Here is an 18,786-nt window from a genome sequence, read left to right as displayed (position 1 = left end):
TTTCAGTCATTAAAGGAAGAGGAGAGGTGGGGTCAGGAGGCTGCACCGAAACCCAGAAGAGCTGGAAGACTCCTGATGATGTCACAGGAGAATATGTCTGCATGGGACCCAAGAAGTGGCTACAGAGAAGACGATCTCAGCAGGACAATGCTGGATCCCCTGGGTTGGTGAGTATTTGAACTATGCAGAACCCAGCATCAAATAAGTAGGGAATAATAAATAAATAAATAAATAAATGGGATGGAGGGTGAAGTTCCTCTTCAAGCATCCATGATTTCTGGGAGTGTAAATCATGCTATTAATAATCCTAAATTACAAACAACACGTGAGTCGTTTCAACTTTTCAGTTTATTCAGTTGAAAACAAGTTGTGTCCCATTGTGTATTTTATTATGGGGGCTCAAACAGAAGACTTGATAAGATGGCATTCATGTTGTTGACTTGGGGTGAAAGAAGCACAGTACATCCATCTGAGCTTCATAGGCTTTTCATGACATTCAAATGCATCAGTTGACTGAATTTTGGACAGTGTTTATCTTCTAGAAGCAAAGTGTGCATGAGGGTAGAACTCTCTTTGGTTCTAGTAAATGAGGTCGCGGTTGATCAGGGAATTGTATGTACAGATGTTATGTACAAACTGTAGCGGTGCCGTTGACTTGTGCACACAGCCCTTTCAGTGCAGAGGAAGACTGATGAAAAGATGCTCTTCGGCACTGAAGGGGCTGAAATTGAAGACTTAGGTGCATCTAAGAATCATCATGTAGTCCATTTACTCTAGGTATGACTTGACAAGAAGCCACATCAACAGTACAGTGATCAACACGATCATGAAGTTAAGGAAAAGCTCTTGTGTGGATCGCTCCATCTTCTTTGATTGTGGAGGGGTTGGTGGACCAAGAGGAAGCCGGTAAACTTGCAACAAAAGCCTCACAGGGTCAGTCTGTGGAGAAAGCACATATACAACACCATTATAAATAATGTGCATTTTGCTTTCCCTGGCATGTCATAAGGCACTAGCAAATGGACGAATGTGTTATTTCTTTTTTATCTTGTTATTTTGGCTTGAAAAATCATAAAAGATAATCTATAGTTTTTCTTGAGATACAGTTATGTACATGAGGTCAGTCATACTTGCTTGATATGCCTGCTGATTTGAGTTTCATCCAACATTTACTATATATAGAGTTGGCAGGATAACCACAAACAAACAGTTTAACCCAGCTTAGTTACAGAACGTAACCCTTACACAACTTCTGTATATAATTATTACATAAGGCAAATAGCAAACTGCAAAGAGCTGTAACTTATAGCAATAACACTTTGAACAGAAATAATTTGAGGGTCTGGTACAATATAGAGGAAGAATCAGCCGTCCTACATGTTTTATTAGTCACATGCTATTTACTTATGGGAACACTATAAAGACATCTGCTGAAACTACCATCCACAATCAGGCGATAACTTCTACTGAAAACCTAGATTTGTAAATCTTCCCAGGCAGGTCATGTGACACCCAGACCTCTTCGGATCTTCTCCCAGTGATGAGCAGCCGTCCATCGATGTATGCAGACATGATGATATCAGCACTGCTCTCTGTATCAGTACACTGAGTACTATCAGTGCATGGCACTGTGATGACAACCCCCCAAGGGGATCAGCCCATGCCCCCAACACTCACAGCAGGTCCTCAGTCTTCTAGATTGAATAGGCACCATTCAACCCAAAAGAGAGAGTATATCTTGTGACAAAAAGCAATTGCTGTTGGGGGCAGAGTTGGAAAGAAGGTAAATATTGCAACTTTTTTTTTTTAAACTTCCAGAGAAAACTTGCCCTGGAGTAGGGAAATAATTGAACCTATGACCTGTCCCTGATGGTTTGCGGCCATGATCAACTGCCCTGCTTTCCTCTCAGAAATGGAAAATATAGTGAGTACATCTTTTTGGTTGATGTTTGGAGGTAAGTGGAACAGTAAAGCACAATCCATGTGATCCATTACCAGTCAGGAAGCAGAGCCTGAACATGCAATGAGAAATTATGATTGCCCTCATACAGTGTAACATTAAAAACTATAAATAGCTAACATACTTTCATGTTATGTTACTTACCTTAGGCAAAGTATACATTTTAAAAAGGCCAAAGTATCCCTTAAATATCACAACTATTGATAAACACTAAAGAGAACCTGTCATTAAAAAAAAAAAAAAAAAAAGTGGTACTATACCACCTTATTGTTAAAATGCTACTTGATTGACTGCTATGCTTCTTAATTCTCTTCTGAGTAATTGACTGATAAATATGCTTCACATTGTGCTATTTTCTTGAAGTTTTTAGTCAATAGACATGGTCAGCTCTGTACATGCTAGTATATTAACACCCCATCCCTTCAAACAATCACAACTACATATACGTGACAAATTAGAAAAATAATACACCATCTCATGACTTCCGATGGTAAGTGAAACATTGCTTCCGAGGCCAGAACTTGCAATACTTTGAGCAAATATTTAGCAGTTGTGATTACACTGTACTGGGAAATCCTAACATTAACACGTAATGTGACCTCTGGAAAGTTCCTGTTACAGGCAGTATGCTCTGTTGGTTGATCCCTTTCTGTCGCACCAAGTCACTTGTTATGTGATACAGTCCTGAGACTCGTACTGCATAAGACAGCAGACCTGTTAAGTTAGTAAGAGGCACGGAGAGGTTCCTTATAAAGCCTCCTGGTGCCCCAGACATAAAGGAACTAAGCTTCCATAGCCATGTAAAGGAATTTTTTTACAACCAATAGGGCTGATTTGCTAAGGGCAAATAGGCTCTTCCCTTTGAATGAGATGTTACACCAGGGGTCCTCAAACTTTTTAAACAGGGGGCCAGTTCACTGTCCCTCAGACCGTTGGAGGGCCGGACTATAGTTTAAAAAAAAAAAAACTATGAACAAATGCGGACACAGTACAGGAGATGACCAGAGACTGCGGACATACAACGGCGGCGGGAATACTGGGCCGGCCGCTCCATAAGATGCACAGACCAACCAAGTGTGTCTTATGGAGCGAAATGGTGCCCCATCATTGGTGTCAGTGGGAGGATTAGTACCCCATCATTGGTGTCAGTGGGAGGAATAGTGCCCCATCATTAGTATCAGTGGGAGGAATAGTGCCCCATCATTGGTGTCAGTGGGAGGAATAGCGCCCCATCATTGGTATCAGTGGGAGGAATAGTGCCCCATCATTGGTGTCAGTGGGAGGAATAGTGCCCCATCATTGGTGTCAGTGGGAGAAATAGTGCCCCATCATTGGTGTCAGTGGGAAGAATCGTGCCCCATCATTAGTGTCAGTGGGAGGAATAGTGCCCCATCATTGGTGTCAGTGGAAGAAACGTGCCCCATCATTGGTGTCAGTGGGAAGAAACGTGCCCCATCATTGGTGTCAGTGGGAGGAATAGTGCCCCATCATTGGTGTCAGTGGGAGGAATAGTACCCCATCATTGGTGTCAGTTCGAGGAATAGTGCCCCATCATTAGTGTCAGTGGGGGGAGGAATAGTACCCCATTATTGGTGTCAGTGGGGGGAGGAATAGTGCCCCATCGTTGGTGTCAGTGTGGGGGGGGGGGATAGTGCCCCGTCATTGGTGTCAGTGGGGGAAGGGGATAGTGTCCCAACATTGGTGTCAGTGGGAGGAATAGTGTCCCATCATTGGTGTCAGTGGGATGAATAGTACCCCATCATTGGTGTCAGTTCGAGGAATAGTGCCCCATCATTAGTGTCAGTGGGGGGAGGAATAGTGCCCCATTATTGGTGTCAGTGGGGGGAGGAATATTGCCCCATCGTTGGTGTCAGTGTGGGGGGGGGAATCAGACCGTTGGAGGGCCGGACTATAGTTTAAAAAAAAAAAAACTATGAACAAATGCGGACACAGTACAGGAGATGACCAGAGACTGCGGACATACAACGGCGGCGGGAATACTGGGCCGGCCGCTCCATAAGACGCACAGACCAACCAAGTGTGTCTTATGGAGCGAAATGGTGCCCCATCATTGGTGTCAGTGGGAGGATTAGTACCCCATCATTGGTGTCAGTGGGAGGAATAGTGCCCCATCATTAGTATCAGTGGGAGGAATAGTGCCCCATCATTGGTGTCAGTGGGAGGAATAGCGCCCCATCATTGGTATCAGTGGGAGGAATAGTGCCCCATCATTGGTGTCAGTGGGAGGAATAGTGCCCCATCATTGGTGTCAGTGGGAGAAATAGTGCCCCATCATTGGTGTCAGTGGGAAGAATCGTGCCCCATCATTAGTGTCAGTGGGAGGAATAGTGCCCCATCATTGGTGTCAGTGGAAGAAACGTGCCCCATCATTGGTGTCAGTGGGAAGAAATGTGCCCCATCATTGGTGTCAGTGGGAGGAATAGTGCCCCATCATTGGTGTCAGTGGGAGGAATAGTACCCCATCATTGGTGTCAGTTCGAGGAATAGTGCCCCATCATTAGTGTCAGTGGGGGGAGGAATAGTGCCCCATCGTTGGTGTCAGTGTGGGGGGGGGAATAGTGCCCCGTCATTGGTGTCAGTGGGGGAAGGGGATAGTGTCCCAACATTGGTGTCAGTGGGAGGAATAGTGTCCCATCATTGGTGTCAGTGGGATGAATAGTACCCCATCATTGGTGTCAGTTCGAGGAATAGTGCCCCATCATTAGTGTCAGTGGGGGGAGGAATAGTGCCCCATTATTGGTGTCAGTGGGGGGAGGAATATTGGCCCATCGTTGGTGTCAGTGTGGGGGGGGGAATAGTGCCCCGTCATTGGTGTCAGTGGAGGAAGGGGATAGTGTCCCAACATTGGTGTCAGTGGGAGGAATAGTGTCCCATCACTGGTGTCAGTGGGAAGAATAGTGCCCCATCTTTGGTGTCAGTGGGAAGAAAAGTGCCCCATCTTTGGTGTCAGTGGGAGGAATAGTACATCATTGGTGTCAGTGGGAGGAATAGTGTCCCATCATTGGTGTCAGTGGGAAGAATAGTTCCCCATCTTTGGTGTCAGTGGGAGGAATAGTATGTCATTGATGTCAGTGGAGGGGAATAGTGTCCCGTCATTGGTGTCAGTGAGGGGGATAGTGCCCCATCATTGGTGTCAGTGGGGGAAGGAATAGTGTTCCATCGTTGGTGTCAGTGGGGGGTGGAATAGTGCCCCATCGTTGGTGTCAGTGGGGGGAAGGAATAGTGGCCCATCGTTGGTGTCAGTGGGGGGGAGGAATAGTGCCCCATTGTTGGTGTCAGTGGGGGGGGAGGAATAGTGCCCCATCGTTGTTGTCAGTGGGGGGTGGAATAGTGCCCCATCGTTGGTGTCAGTGGAGGGTGGAATAGTGCCCCATCGTTGGTGTCAGTGGGGGGGAGGAATAGTGCCCCATCGTTGGTGTCAGTGGGGGGGGAGGAATAGTGCCCCATCATTGGTGTCAGTGGAGGAATAGTGCCCCATCATTGGTGTCAGTGGGAGGAATAATGCCCCATCATTAGTATCAGTGACACCAATGATGGTGCACTATTCCTCCCACTGACACCAATGACATGTAACTTGCTGACCCCAGCCTAGGTGCTACTGCAGCCAGCATACCTGGTTGCAGCAGCACCATCAGCACGGCACACTTACCTGTCAGCTGTCCTTCTTCACTCCGGCCTCTCACTCGATGTTCGCAGGGCCGCTCGGCTCCGCCTCCTCGCAGGTGATTGGCCACCTGTGTGCCTTTTCTGAGCTACAGTTCTGACGCCCAATCACCGGTGAGGAGGTGAAGCCGAGCGGCAGGAGTGAGGGAGTGGCCGGAGTGAATGAAGGAGCAGCGCTTCCTGGACTGGATCGTCGTGGGACTGGGACCGGAGCCAGGTAAGGTACAGCAGCCCCCTGCCCACCCCTGTACTTAGTGTCCCTTCCTTTGCCGCCCCTGCCGGCGGGCCGGATAAAAATGGCCTCAGCAGGCCGCATGTGGCCCTCGGGCCGTAGTTTGAGGACCCCTGTGTTACACTGTGCAATGTGAATAGGGTGAAAGTTCACTTTCCAAAGAATACTCAATCACATGCAAGGAAGATGAAAAACAAACAAACCAGCATGTATGCTTGCACATGATTGGATGATGGAAGGCAGCAGGCTCTGGGGAAAAGTCTCTTGCAAAGTGCAACTTCCCTTGCAAAGGCAACAGTCTATTTGCTTATAGTAAATTAACCTTAGTTTTCCCAGTTAGAATTTTTCTTTTCTTGTGTTACCTCTTTACCAGTGGTGTCCAAACTACAGCCATATACGGACCTTTGCATGCTTTTATCTTGCCCTTGGGCCATTATTTACCCCACCCACTGTCAGCAACAGTGGGGCATAGTTTCTTCCAATGAAACCGACAATGGAGCAGTATTCCTCCCACTGACACCAATGATGGAGCACTAATCCTCCAATTGACACAAATAATAGGGCACTATGCCTCCCTTTGACGCCAATGATGACGTGCTATTCCTCCTATTGACACCAAAGGCAGGGCACTATTCCTCCCACAATGATTCCAACAATGAGGCACTATTATTCCCCCTAATACCAATCATGGGGCATTGTTTATTCCCACTAAAGCCAGGACATTTTCTACTCCCACTGACCACACATGCAAAGTTTGAAAGGCAGTAAACTGGCCCTTTGTTTAGAAAATTTGGATACCTCTGCTCTTTACTATAGAAATACATATAGACACAGCATTCCATGATCCTTCTGTTTTGTTATGTCAAGAAACAGTAAATTATTATTTCCCAATGCATATTCAATTTATTTATTACAGGTACTTATATAGTGCCATCAGTTTAAACAGTACTTTACATATATATTGTACATTCATATCAATCCCTAACCCTCAAGGGGAGAACAATCTAAAGTTCCTAACCTACATTCATACATACAAGGGCCAATTTAGACAGGACTCAATTAACCCGCCAACATGTCTTTGGAGTGTGGAAGAAACCCACGCAGGCATAGGGAGAACATGCAAACTCCAGGCAGGTGGTGCCATGGTTGGGATTTGAACCATCGTCCCCAGTACTACCATGTGGAAGTGCTAACCATTTAGCCACTGTTCTGCCCTTATAACAGATTAGATACCTGTGCAGCTATAGGCAAATAATGAGACAACACATTATATTATATACAAAGGATATTATTTTTCTTCAACACCATACAAAATTAGAAAGATAAAGCTCTGTCTAATTTTACTTATTAGTTTTGAGTAAAGTAAGGCAAGGTGCTCCAGGGTTTATTGCTAGCAATGATTCCCAGATGTAATGGAGGAGGACTACCCTTCCTGCCTCTCTCTCTGTATGTATGCTTCCACATGTTCCTATATATTCCAATTAGACCAGTAATTTGAGTCACTGTCCCTCGACTGGATTCTGCCAAGGGATTGCACCCTAGAGAGAGGAACCGGGAGGTTTAGCTTAGAATAGATCCATGTCCATCAAATGGGATATCCCTCTGTGCTAATCATGCATTCCAGTAAAAGATCCTCCAGGGGAACCAAACCAAAACTAAACAAACATCTGTAGAGTTACACTTTAACTAGGTTTATTTTATTTTACATTCAGGCCCCCACCAAACCTCTCCAATGAGCTTCGGTGCCTTTTCCATGTATGTTAACATTAACAAAATTTTGTGCATTAACCTTGTGTTAAGGTAGCACATTCATTTTGAATGGGCTGCCAATGCCCTACAATGCCTGAAAAAAAAAGATTTTTTATCTTATGTTACTGCAAGGCAAAAGTTTAAAATCAGTCTACAAGACAGAACAAAATGCACATCTGTGCACGTATGGTTGGCAGTGGCACTAAAATGTCCCAATTACAAAAAGTATATATAACATTCAGTGGAAAATGTTTTCCTGGTATTCAAATGTTCTCAACATTTCTGCTTCCTTTTTAAGCTTTGCTATTTATTTTCTGTTGCAGCTGGACTCGAGACAAATGTCTCTCAAGACACAGAACTCTATAAGGTTATGTGCTGTGTTGTTGATGTTCAGTTGCCTTCAGATAACATCCATGGGCATATATTCTGTCAGCTGTGGTTACAAGTAGATCATATGTATAAACTGTAGATTTTTGCAAAAAAGATAAAGTTGCACTCTATACATTCTATTGTTGGGTTTGCCCCCTCAACCCAATCTCAAGGAATCAATTGCCGCTGCTTAAATTGACGGCGCTATACAAGTACCTGTAGTAATAATAAACTGTAAATTCCCTTTACTGAAAAAACAACATATAAGGAAAAGAGCAGAACATGTGCTGCTAAGCCACACCCACCTGCCAACAAAGTCACACCCACCTTTCAAATAACCTACACTTTCCATGCTTTGCAGACGATATTTATTTGTCTTTAGGAATTTCAGTGAATGAGAGAATTACGAATCATAGTATTTTCTAAATTCTTCATGACTTCCCTTGCATATTTTACATTTCACCTGGACAACCAGTTGGTGCTTAGCTGGTATTTTGATTGAGTTCCACATACCCATGTTTCCTGAACTCCAACTTAGCATACCATCATACTGGATCCGCCAACAGATAGTACCAACATTATTCCCCAGTAGCAAGAATGGAACCTCCAAACCCCAAAAAAGTTGGTTCCAGGACCTTCTTTGCTAACCTAACCCCACAGCTATCTCCTCCTGTGCCACCATCCCCTCCCTCCTAGATTGTAAGCTCGAAAGAGCAGGGCCCTCGATCCCCTCATGTTTTGCATTGTATTGGTATTGTTCTGTCACATGTTCTGTCCCCCTTTGTAATGTACAGCGCTGAGCAAACTATTGGCGCTTTATAAATACTGTATAATAATAATAATAATAACAATAACCCAAGAGTTCCTAAACTGGTCTAAAAGATCCAATATATGGGAATAGAAATTTTTTTCTGTAAACATGTCTTCCAGTTATAAATGTCAAGCACTGCAGCCACTAGAATTCTGTTACGCAATCTAAGGAGAGACGTGGTGTAGGCAACATAAGTGCAATTGTAAATGACTTTTTAAGCTACTAGACACATTGGCCAGTATTTATCATACTCAGTAGGATGACAGTTTTTACAGGGCTGGGTTGATAGCTTGACACCCGATCTTCCTCCTCTCTCACATCGACGTGTGATAGCAATAAAGTTTAATAAAGAAAACAATTTAAAAAATGTTTAAAAAAGACTCAAAGCTCACCAGTTAACCCATCAGAATATTTTTGAGCAAACAGGCAGAACTCTATGCAGATGGTGCCCCAAAGGGAGATTAAATCAAGGCATCATGGGACCATGTTATTAATCCAATGTTTCTCATGCACTGTACCCTATGTTTCTAAGATCCAAAAGAAAAAAGTCCTAAGCCCTGGATTGTATTCTATACAATTTAAAATCAACATTTTTTAAATTTAACTCATAATGCTAGACTTCTGGTACAGAAGGTCTTGATGACAGATTTAATTTTAGCAGTAACATGTGCACTTAAAAAGCAGTAGTTGCATGCCAACCTTTTACATCCTTTTACATCCCTGTGCTTGTCATTCAAGCTCAGATGCTTGACAGCTGAACAAAATATTGTAATTGAGAATAGCTATGGACTGTAATATTTAACATACTATCCATGTAGCAGAGAAAAAAAATAAAAATATCAAGAATAGAAAACTTTGCTAAGCCTTAGAAAAATAAGACAAATAATTGACTCTACTAGAAGAAAGTTACCTTATCTAATGGCTCAGAATTTTCTAGCCTTAGGGCAATGGACGTTATCAATTCCTGTTTGACTTGACTCTTCCCACCTCCTTGAGCAATGTGATTCCTGACTGTGTGTGTTGGGACTAAAGTAGACAGAGGGTGGGAAGCACCAAGTTGACTGGCAGAGTTTCTGATGAGGTCATGCTTGTTGTAATATATAAGGCAAGAAGTGCATCCAGATAGCTCTTCTCATTTGACATTATGGGAATATATATATTTAAGCAAGCTAGTTTTATATTTTAATCTAGTACCCAACTCCCAAGTACAATCCCATAATTTGATTGTTCATAGACTGGGCATTGCTTGCTCATTACATCTAATGCCCCTGTCCACTTTACTGTCTGCCCAGGCAGTACAACTTACCAAGTCGTTAAACCCTTGCCAAGCTGCCTATAAATAAGCAGCTAATTCCACACCCGCCCACCTACGTCATTGTTGATACTGTAGATCCCTCTATTCTTTCTGACACACAAAGCACTGCCCTTGACGAAGCCAATAATTGGATCAGGTGGCCTTTTAAAATCCTCCCTCCTGCTGTGTACAATTGGCCTCCCATGTAGGAGTAGGTTAGGAATCGTTGCCAGACAGTCATTAGTAAACTGATATTATTCCATGATAACAAGAGTTCTATTTATTCTGGAGGACACAATCCTGAAAACATCCATAGCCTGTCTCCTTTTTTTTAAAAGAAGAATTGTATTAATCAACTAAATATTTAACAAGACGTGGAATCGTAATGTGGATAAAAATTATAATAGGTCAGAAAGAAGTAGGGTACATTGTCTAGATACTTGGCATGCAACAAAAAGATGAATGTACCCAGACTAATAAATCAGTACTGAGAGGGTTCTAAAAAGCTGAAGAACAAAGTAACTGTTTACGGAGCAGCAGCCTGCCACTAGGGAGATATACTGGCATGTTTTCCTGTAATGTCTTTTCAGTAAACCACAACTGTGTCTTGATGTCATAGGTTGTGCTATAGTCATGAGTGGAGAATTCAGTGGAGGTTTCTCCCATGCCTTTGCTTTATTTCCATATCCTCCACTGTGGTCCATTTTGGCAGTGTTCATTTTGAAAACATTCATACCTTCCAAAGTCCCAGTGTCCAGTGGATCTAGGCTGTGTCCAGCTGCTGACCAGGTGCAGGAATTTCTGCACCTAGCTTCAGTTTCTTTGCTTCTCTGTTAGGTGGGGTGATATCTGCCCAACATGAGCACAATACTGTAGTTGCTGACAGATGGAGACAGAGGAAGACAGCGGTGCGAAGCCCAGGGTGTGCATAGTTAAAGTAATTTACTGAACACTATTGACCCCCATTGACATCAATGTACCCTACCCTAACCTCACCAAGCACCAGTGCCCCCCCTCTATTCCAATGATCATCAGTGCCCCACTTCCTCCACAATGTACTAGTGCCCCCATTTCCCTCCATGATGCATCAGTGCTCCATTCTCCTTTCACAGATTACAAGCCCCCCCCCCCTTTCTCCCACAGATCACCAATGTCCCACCATCCCTCCACAGAGCATCAGTGCCCCCTTCCCTTAATTACCAGTGCCCCTCCTCACCCACAAAGCACTATTGCCCCTCCCCCTTTATACACACTAAGCGGCCCACTTGCCCCAGCACCAAGCACCAGTGCCTCCTCTTTCATCCCAATGGGGCATTTTTCCTCTCATTGACCTATGATGCTGAGTATTTTCTTCTTACTGGCCACTGATTCCAGGCATTTTTTCCTTCCACTGACCACTAATGCTGACCCTATTATCCTCCTGCTTACCACCAATACCACTTATTTTTGCCCCACCTGACCACTGTTACTGGGCAATTTTACTCCCCCTGAGCATCAACCCCTTGATCCCTGATATTTTTATCCTAATGACCATCAATGCAAGTAATTTTTTCTCCTGCTGACCACCAGTGCTGGCCATTTGTCCTCCTCCTTTCTCCCTCCTACCATAGACAGCAGCCATCTTTTCCAGCAATATAAGTGGCCCTATGACTATGACACATACTGCTAACCACTGCACTCTATACATTGTGTTTTACATTACTTACCACTGTACATACTACTGACTAAAACATTTATCACCTCAGCAGTTGATGGTTGCTAAGTAGTTTCTATGTTAATGTAATTCTCAGTATTTTCTATTTTAATGAAGGCTCAGACAAAGTGTTGGCTTTTTGCCCATATTTTGTTATTTTAAAGATGATCCTATAGGTTTATGTGTGTCTGCAAAACTCTAGGTATTCTAGGTCAACATTTTTCCTTTCACTTTGCAATTCAAAACTGACCATCGACCTTTTTACACTCAGACATTTCAAAAATAATGTTCTAGTCATGGTGGACAACTTTACCAAGTTTTGGCTGCTCCCTTTACCATGTTATGGTTGGCCATACTGTCAGAGGATCCACAGACCTATGGGCCACAGTGTCCACAGTAGAATTTGAACACACTCTAACTCCCTGGACTCAGGAGTGGAAATTATGTCTGTCTGAAGTCCAACAGTCCCATCTTGGGTAGAACAAGGAGAGTGTGACCTTCAACCTGGGGACAGTGTGCTAGTGCACACCAGCAAGGAAAGTTGCAAACGCCATGGGAAGAAATCCCTGGATTTATCTTACAATCGCTTATTTCAGGAGTACCAGTCTGTGATATCCAGAGAGACAGGACACCCCCAGAATAGGTTCAGTAATGACTGCCTCGTTCTTTTCTACTGTTATCACCAAGATTCCCAGGGGAATCCATAAATCCTGACAATATTACACAGCCCAATGGTCACTGAGATCAGGTCCATGCTACGGAGCCCTCTGCATCACCTTAAACTAACACATCTGAAGACAGATATGTGTTGCCTTCTGACCTGAAAGATGGAACCCAGACTCAACCTCTAAGGCGCTTCTAGAGACCTAAGTTTAACAGGCCCCCTGTACTCTTTGTGCAGGATGAATTTAAATGGTCTACATACTTTCCAGGGCCAGCAAGTTCAAGTGGGTTGGGGTGTAGCAGAGTGCCTATTTACTCACCATGCTCAGATGCACTTTAACTCCCTTTTTCACAATTATCTGGTTTCCTGAACATAACCAGGGAAGATAAGTTTCTCTTCTTCCCTCTTTCAGCAGCTCAGAAAAGCAACACCTGAAAAGCCAGAAGTAGCTGGGCATTTGATCTTCAGCCAGGTGGGAGGCCCTCCACTGTCAAAACTGGCATGTGTGCAGTTGGGCCAGAGCGTAATAGAGTACAGGCACAGCTTCTCCAGAAGACCCAGCTACTGTGGAGAGCACCTCCCTTATTGCTACCAGAGTATTGTAGTGGGGTCTAACCACAGGCCATGGCTCCCTTCAGCTGTTAAGCTGTGTTACCAGTGTAGTATCCTACTCTAGGCTGAATCCATTGAATTTTTGGCTCTGCTGTACTCACCTGAGCAGCAATTTATTTGCAAGGTCTGGTCAAGGCTATCCCGAGTCCAACGAATCCAAGGGGTTGATTGCTTCTGCCTGTCTCTGAAAGAAGCTTCTAAAATTCTAAAAGTAGGAGGGCAAGCCACTAAGTTAATAATATTTGTTTAATTATTGGGCTTCAGTCGGAGGGGGGGTGCCCAGAGAGTAGATGGGAAGAAGATAAATGCTCGGGAGGGCTTGTCCAGAGCTCTCATCTCCATAAGCCTCTGGCCTGGGAGGCAGCCTATGTTACTGAGGAGCTGTTGCAGCTAGGCGTCAGCTTGTGCTTGGCTGAGGACATGGAGGAACCTGGATTTAAAGACATTTGCTGGGGGACACTACTTTAGGATGCTGGACTGGAGAAGTTCCCCCTTTCACTGAAGAGTGTCAGAGGGAAGTTGATTGGAGACAGCTGTCCTTGGGCATTGTGAGTAGGACCTAGAACTCCAGGTGTGCCTGTGCTTTGAATGTTAGATGCCAGAGGTTGCTACAAGGGCTGTGACTGCTCTTATAGAGTATCAGCCTAGGTGACTGTCCCCTCTATCTCCAGCAATACTTAGTGTTGCTACTGAAATACTCTACTTCTTTCCTGATAGTGACAACAGTGAGCCATGTTTATGTAATATGTGTTGAAAGAGCTAGGGAAAGAGAACTGGGAGACAGAAAGTTGTCACCCTGTAACAAGAAATGCTTAAACAAGGACCTTCATAACATGATCACCTGGTATTATTTTAAATGAAGCTGCAGATGTAAAACCATTGAAAATGACTTTGGAATTTACATGAACATGTAAAGTCTATACAGTAAAAGATTTTTTACCTTCATGCATTCTATGCATGAAGGTAAAAACCTTTTAAGTGCAGCACCCCCCTGCATTGGCTCCTGGTTCTGTCAGTGAAAACCTGTGAGCAGAGAGCAGGGGGCTTGGCTGAGCTCAGAAGCGAGCACACATGAGTGCCCCCCAGGGGCGGACTGACCATTTGTAAACTCAGTCACTGCCCGAGGGCCCAGGGTCTGTAGGGGGCCCCATGAGATGCCCCTGGTACCTTTTTCATAGGCTTTTTTGAGTTTGGGCAAGGACACAGGGGCCCCATGATCCCCTATTGCCCGTGGGCCCCATGAATTGTCAGTCTGCCCCTGGTGCCCCCATATGAATATGGGGGCAATCAGAAGGGAGGAGGAGCCAGGAGTGCTTGTGGGGGACCCAAGAAGAGGAGGATCAAGGCTGCTCTGTGAAAAACTATTGCACAGAGCAGGTAAGCATGACACGTTTGTTATTTTAATGAGAAAAAAAAGGATACTTTAATATCACTTTAGTTTGATCTATGGTTTTTAAAGCTAAACTCCAGGAATTAATTTCATTGCATACTTACTTTGATCCAGCATGGCACAATGTAAACAGGCAATACTCATATCTGAAGGACCACTGGGGAAGCTGGAAATCACTGGAGTATTTGGCACTGATAGCCGTGATCTTCAGGTCCAGCTCAGGTTCTGTGTAATCTGCTGCCTCACTACACATTGACCATAGGTTGTTGCTTGTTCAGGACCACCACCCCTCATGAATTTTTCACTGAATACACGGCCAGGGGTGGACTGACAACTCATGGGGCCCTCGGGCAATAGGGAATCATGGGGCCCCTGTGTCCTTGCCCAAACTCAAAAAAGCCTATAAAAAAGGTACCAGGGGCATCTCATGGGGCCCCCTACTGACCCCGGGCCCTCGGGCAGTGCCTGAGTTTCCAAATGGTCAGTCCGCCCCTGTACACGGCCTAAGTGGACTACAGGGAGATAAGATGCAGTGACATACTGATCTTCATTGTGCCAAGCTGGACCAATGTAAGCATGCAATATAAATTTATTGAGTTCGGTTTTCTGAGACACTGCTTTGAAACAAGTATGAAAAACAGGAGCTCTGCCTAATCTCATTTTACGAGTTGTATGCATGTTCTAAACCAGTGACTTAGGAAATTACTTTTTTCAGATGGAGGTCAGCAAAGAGAAAAACCACGCCTTTTAGGGCCTGCCCACACACTAAACCGGAGCAGTTAAGTATGCAAGCTGTCAGTTGTGGTTGCATTGAGTGTGGTGAGGGCGCTGTTCCCTTTTTTTTTTTCACAAAGTTTACAATTCCTTCATGTCACTTCAGAGCAGCGCGGTGCATTGTGCTTCTATGCAGTGACATGCAGTGCCTTCCTTTATGCTGCAATAAAATACAGCATTTCTACATTTTATTGCAGCTCACTGCACCAGACCATTGGTTGCCTGCAGTGCAAATGGGGCACATAGAAAACATTTCCTATGTGCCAAAGCAGTGTGTCGCTGCTGTGTGAATGGGGTGTTACTGGTCATTCCAGTGCTTAAATGCAATGTCCCTTTAACTGTACTGGCACATGCTATAAATTTGGTATAGGATATTTAGTCTATATTTAAACAAGGAGGCAAATGCTGATTGCTCCCTGTCTAAAGAGAAGCCTGTTTTCTTTTCTCACTGCCTGTACACAGACCAATCACAAAATACATTAATATACTAGCACCTGTTGCTGTCATCAATTCTTAATATAGACCTGCCAGCTTCTCCAGTGTCTGTCTATGTGATATTAGCGATAACATTTGCAGAGATTAGGAGTTTGCTGGATTTTTTCTTATAACTTTAATGTGTGACTTGCTGAGAAAGTGGCAGCAATTATCTCTACAAGGTCAGAAGACAAAAGCTTCCCAGAAGAGCCTTGAAAGGATCCATCTGGTATTCCACCTGCTAGTAGAAAATCATACAGTCTACTATTGGCATGTGGCAACATCAAACATTATTTTAGCATGCTAAAGCCAAGTCTTATTTTTGTTTGTATTCACATTCTAGATGGCAAGTGAAGTCCCAACATTGTTGTGAAAGTAAAAGGGATCTTAGCAAATTGTCCTTGCTGAGAGGTTTGTTTAGGGTTTTCTTCATCCACTTTTATGCTTGATATGAACAGAAAGTTCTATCCTCACAGGGGTGCAGCAAATAGAACAAAATGGCCTTCTGGCTTACAAGATCCACAACATTTCTCTGGCTCCGCACAGCCACTGACAGCACTCCCCTCCACAGCATCACCTCCTTTAAAACCTCCTGTGGCTTCTCAGCTCTTTGGCCAGGTAACCCAACCTCTCTTTCCCTGACCAGACTTCAGACCACTAACTAGAAATCCGGTTGCCTGTTGAAGCTTCTGCCACCCTCTGGAGCACTTTCAGCTTACAATGCACCAGAATTTGGTGAAATATGGCAGATCTTTAGAAAACATAGTATTTGCTTCAAGGCTTTGGAATGCAGAAATAAAGGCCATCACAGCTACAGAGTGTAACCCCTGGTTCACATCTGTGCGGGTGGTACTGCTGTGGATCCACACAAAATTCCTTGCAGCCACACCACCCACAGAGAGGAATGCGAACCCAAGGGCAGGTGCCATTACTTCTAATGGTACGCCACCCAAACTGGAAATCGCAACTGTACTGGGAACCGAGGTTCCCGTGCGGGCTGAGTTTTCCAAAGAGGTGCAGGAACTTCTTCCCTGCGTGTCCTGGAGCACGGGTTTCCATTCAAATGAACGGGCTCTCGTTCCTGTGCAAATGAGGCCCATAAGAACGCGGAGATGTGAACCTAGCCTTAGGGTTGCTTGAGTAAGATCTAAGGAGTAATGGTTTACAAAAGTAGTTACTCCATTTTGGTTTAAATTTGTTTTGATCACTCACCATGATCTACCACAGCTATTCCTTGCGCAGATTTAGTATTGCAATCTTGTGTGGGTAAGTGTGATGTCTGCAAGCAGGTTTTTGTAATTTCAGCAAATCCTCCTTTACAGGGTCCAAAGGATATCACAATCTGACTAGTGGTAGAACTCTAAAGTCAAAGACAAAGTAGTTGGTATTGTATGGGCATACCAAACCACATAGCAAAAGTGCCTAAATATTTTCTGTAACCAAGATTGGCTTTGTAAAGGCCGACAGATTCTTCTCCTTGACTATCCCCTCCACACAACAGCAACCTCTGCTGGAGCAGACACTTAGGGGTTTATTTACTAAAGCTGGAGAGTCCAAAATCAGACTCACTTCTGCATAGAAACCAATCAGCTTCCAGGTTTCATTGCCAAAGCTTCATTGAATAAGCTGAGGTTAGAAGCTGATTGGTTTCTATGCAGAAGGGAGTCTGATTTTGGACTCTCCAGCTTTAGTAAATAAACCCCTTAGTGTCTCACCCTCATAGAGATACCACACTAAGCCATAATGTGGAGGAAAAGGCGAGAAAGAAACAGGTCACTTATCACCAAAGGAACCCAATCTTGGTTATGTGTATTTCAACACTGTTAGTGTGCTCTTTACCTAGACCAGGGTTTAACAACTAGGGTTCCATGGATCCCTAGGGTTCCTCCAGAGGTTGCTGGGGGTTCCTTGAGCAATGAGCAATTTCTGAATCTCAGATATCTTTCCACTGACAACATAGATCTTTTTAGTTATCTGTAAGGGGCTAATTCTTTCCAATGACCACAATACACTTGTGGAGCATTCTTCCCACTATTACACAAATGTATCTTGACTTGTAGATATGCTAATTTTTAGCAGGGCTTTCCTGAGATTGGACAGGTATTTCAAGGGTTCTACTGTTTTGAAAAGGTTGAGCAAGACTGGCCTAGAAAGTGCAAAAGGAAGGGAGTAGGTCCTATTTCAAAGAGAACTGCCTGCTTTGATGCTTATAAAATAAATTCATAAACTTTTGAGGATTCTACCACTACCTTGCCAGTAGCGGATTTTTGGTTTGCTTTTTCGAATAAAAAACGTTTGTATATTAATAGAAAAAAATTAGTTAAATAGATGTTACTAAAGCATCAAAGCTTTTGGGTTAGACAGGGTTGTGTCCAGCAATTTAATATCTACAAGCAGCAAACAAACATCTGGTTTTGTTTGAGATTTATGTTTTTGTATTTGTGGAACTAGTTCAGTATATAGCACACTGTAGGCTATGAGAGATTTCCAGCATTGCAGTATGGTTTGTTGTGTTGTGAAGATAACAGATGCTAAGCATCCATAAATCACACTGATGAGTCAGTCAACACTCAGCACAAGTGTCAAAGGAAGCTGTCTCTATAGTCCCTGCTTCTCCACTTAAGAAGATTCATAGTTGCCCTTCAATATACACTAACACAGTCTTTCCTTTTTAGCTTTTAATTGATAAAGATTATAATTGCTAAATATTTCAATACTTTACTTGTAAAAAAATGTTTGTAGTAGTGGTAACTGTGAAATACAAACGGACATTGACAGTTGGGGTGCTAGAAATGTTTGCAGAACAATAATGGAACTACTTTTATTAGACAAACTATGTGGTCTGGATTGCTGGGAAGCAGGTAAAACATCCTATTACCAGAAAGACTGGGCACAGCCACCCCAATAGAACAGTAGTGTGACAAACATGGGGTCAACTCACACCACGCTGGCACAAATACGTGTCAATGATGTTGTCAGCCTCACCTGGCACAGAGATTTTCCAGCTCATGGGATCACAAGTGCCAGCAGAGTGAAAGTGATCTATGCTGGGGTCAGTTAACTACTCCGTTAACCTGTTA

General features: G+C 43.9%; 1 protein-coding gene across 1 annotated transcript; it reads right to left on the bottom strand.

Moving 5' to 3' along the window:
- Window positions 1-330: 330 nt before the first annotated feature.
- LOC149454640 (sarcolipin-like) lies at window positions 331-9,873 on the bottom strand. The gene is made up of 2 exons (XM_089687300.1): window positions 9,716-9,873; window positions 331-939 (listed from the first exon to the last, which is right to left on the bottom strand). The coding sequence occupies exon 2, from the start codon at window positions 862-864 to the stop codon at window positions 769-771; it is 96 nt and encodes a 31-aa protein (XP_089543426.1). The 5' UTR covers window positions 865-939; window positions 9,716-9,873; the 3' UTR covers window positions 331-768.
- Between the last annotated feature and the right edge of the window lie 8,913 nt (window positions 9,874-18,786).

Source organism: Staurois parvus, unplaced genomic scaffold (genome assembly GCF_062004578.1).
Source record: "Staurois parvus isolate SC_StPar_1 unplaced genomic scaffold, SC_StPar_1.0 ptg000422l, whole genome shotgun sequence".
Classification (NCBI taxonomy): domain Eukaryota; kingdom Metazoa; phylum Chordata; class Amphibia; order Anura; family Ranidae; genus Staurois; species Staurois parvus.
The sequence above is the reverse complement of the archived record's forward strand: the minus strand, read 5'-3'. Positions and strand labels throughout refer to the sequence as shown.

What these genes read in the sequence shown, in the direction of transcription:
- LOC149454640 (XM_089687300.1), bottom strand. Translation starts at nt 864, where the DNA reads ATGGAGCGATCCACACAAGAGCTTTTCCTTAACTTCATGATCGTGTTG.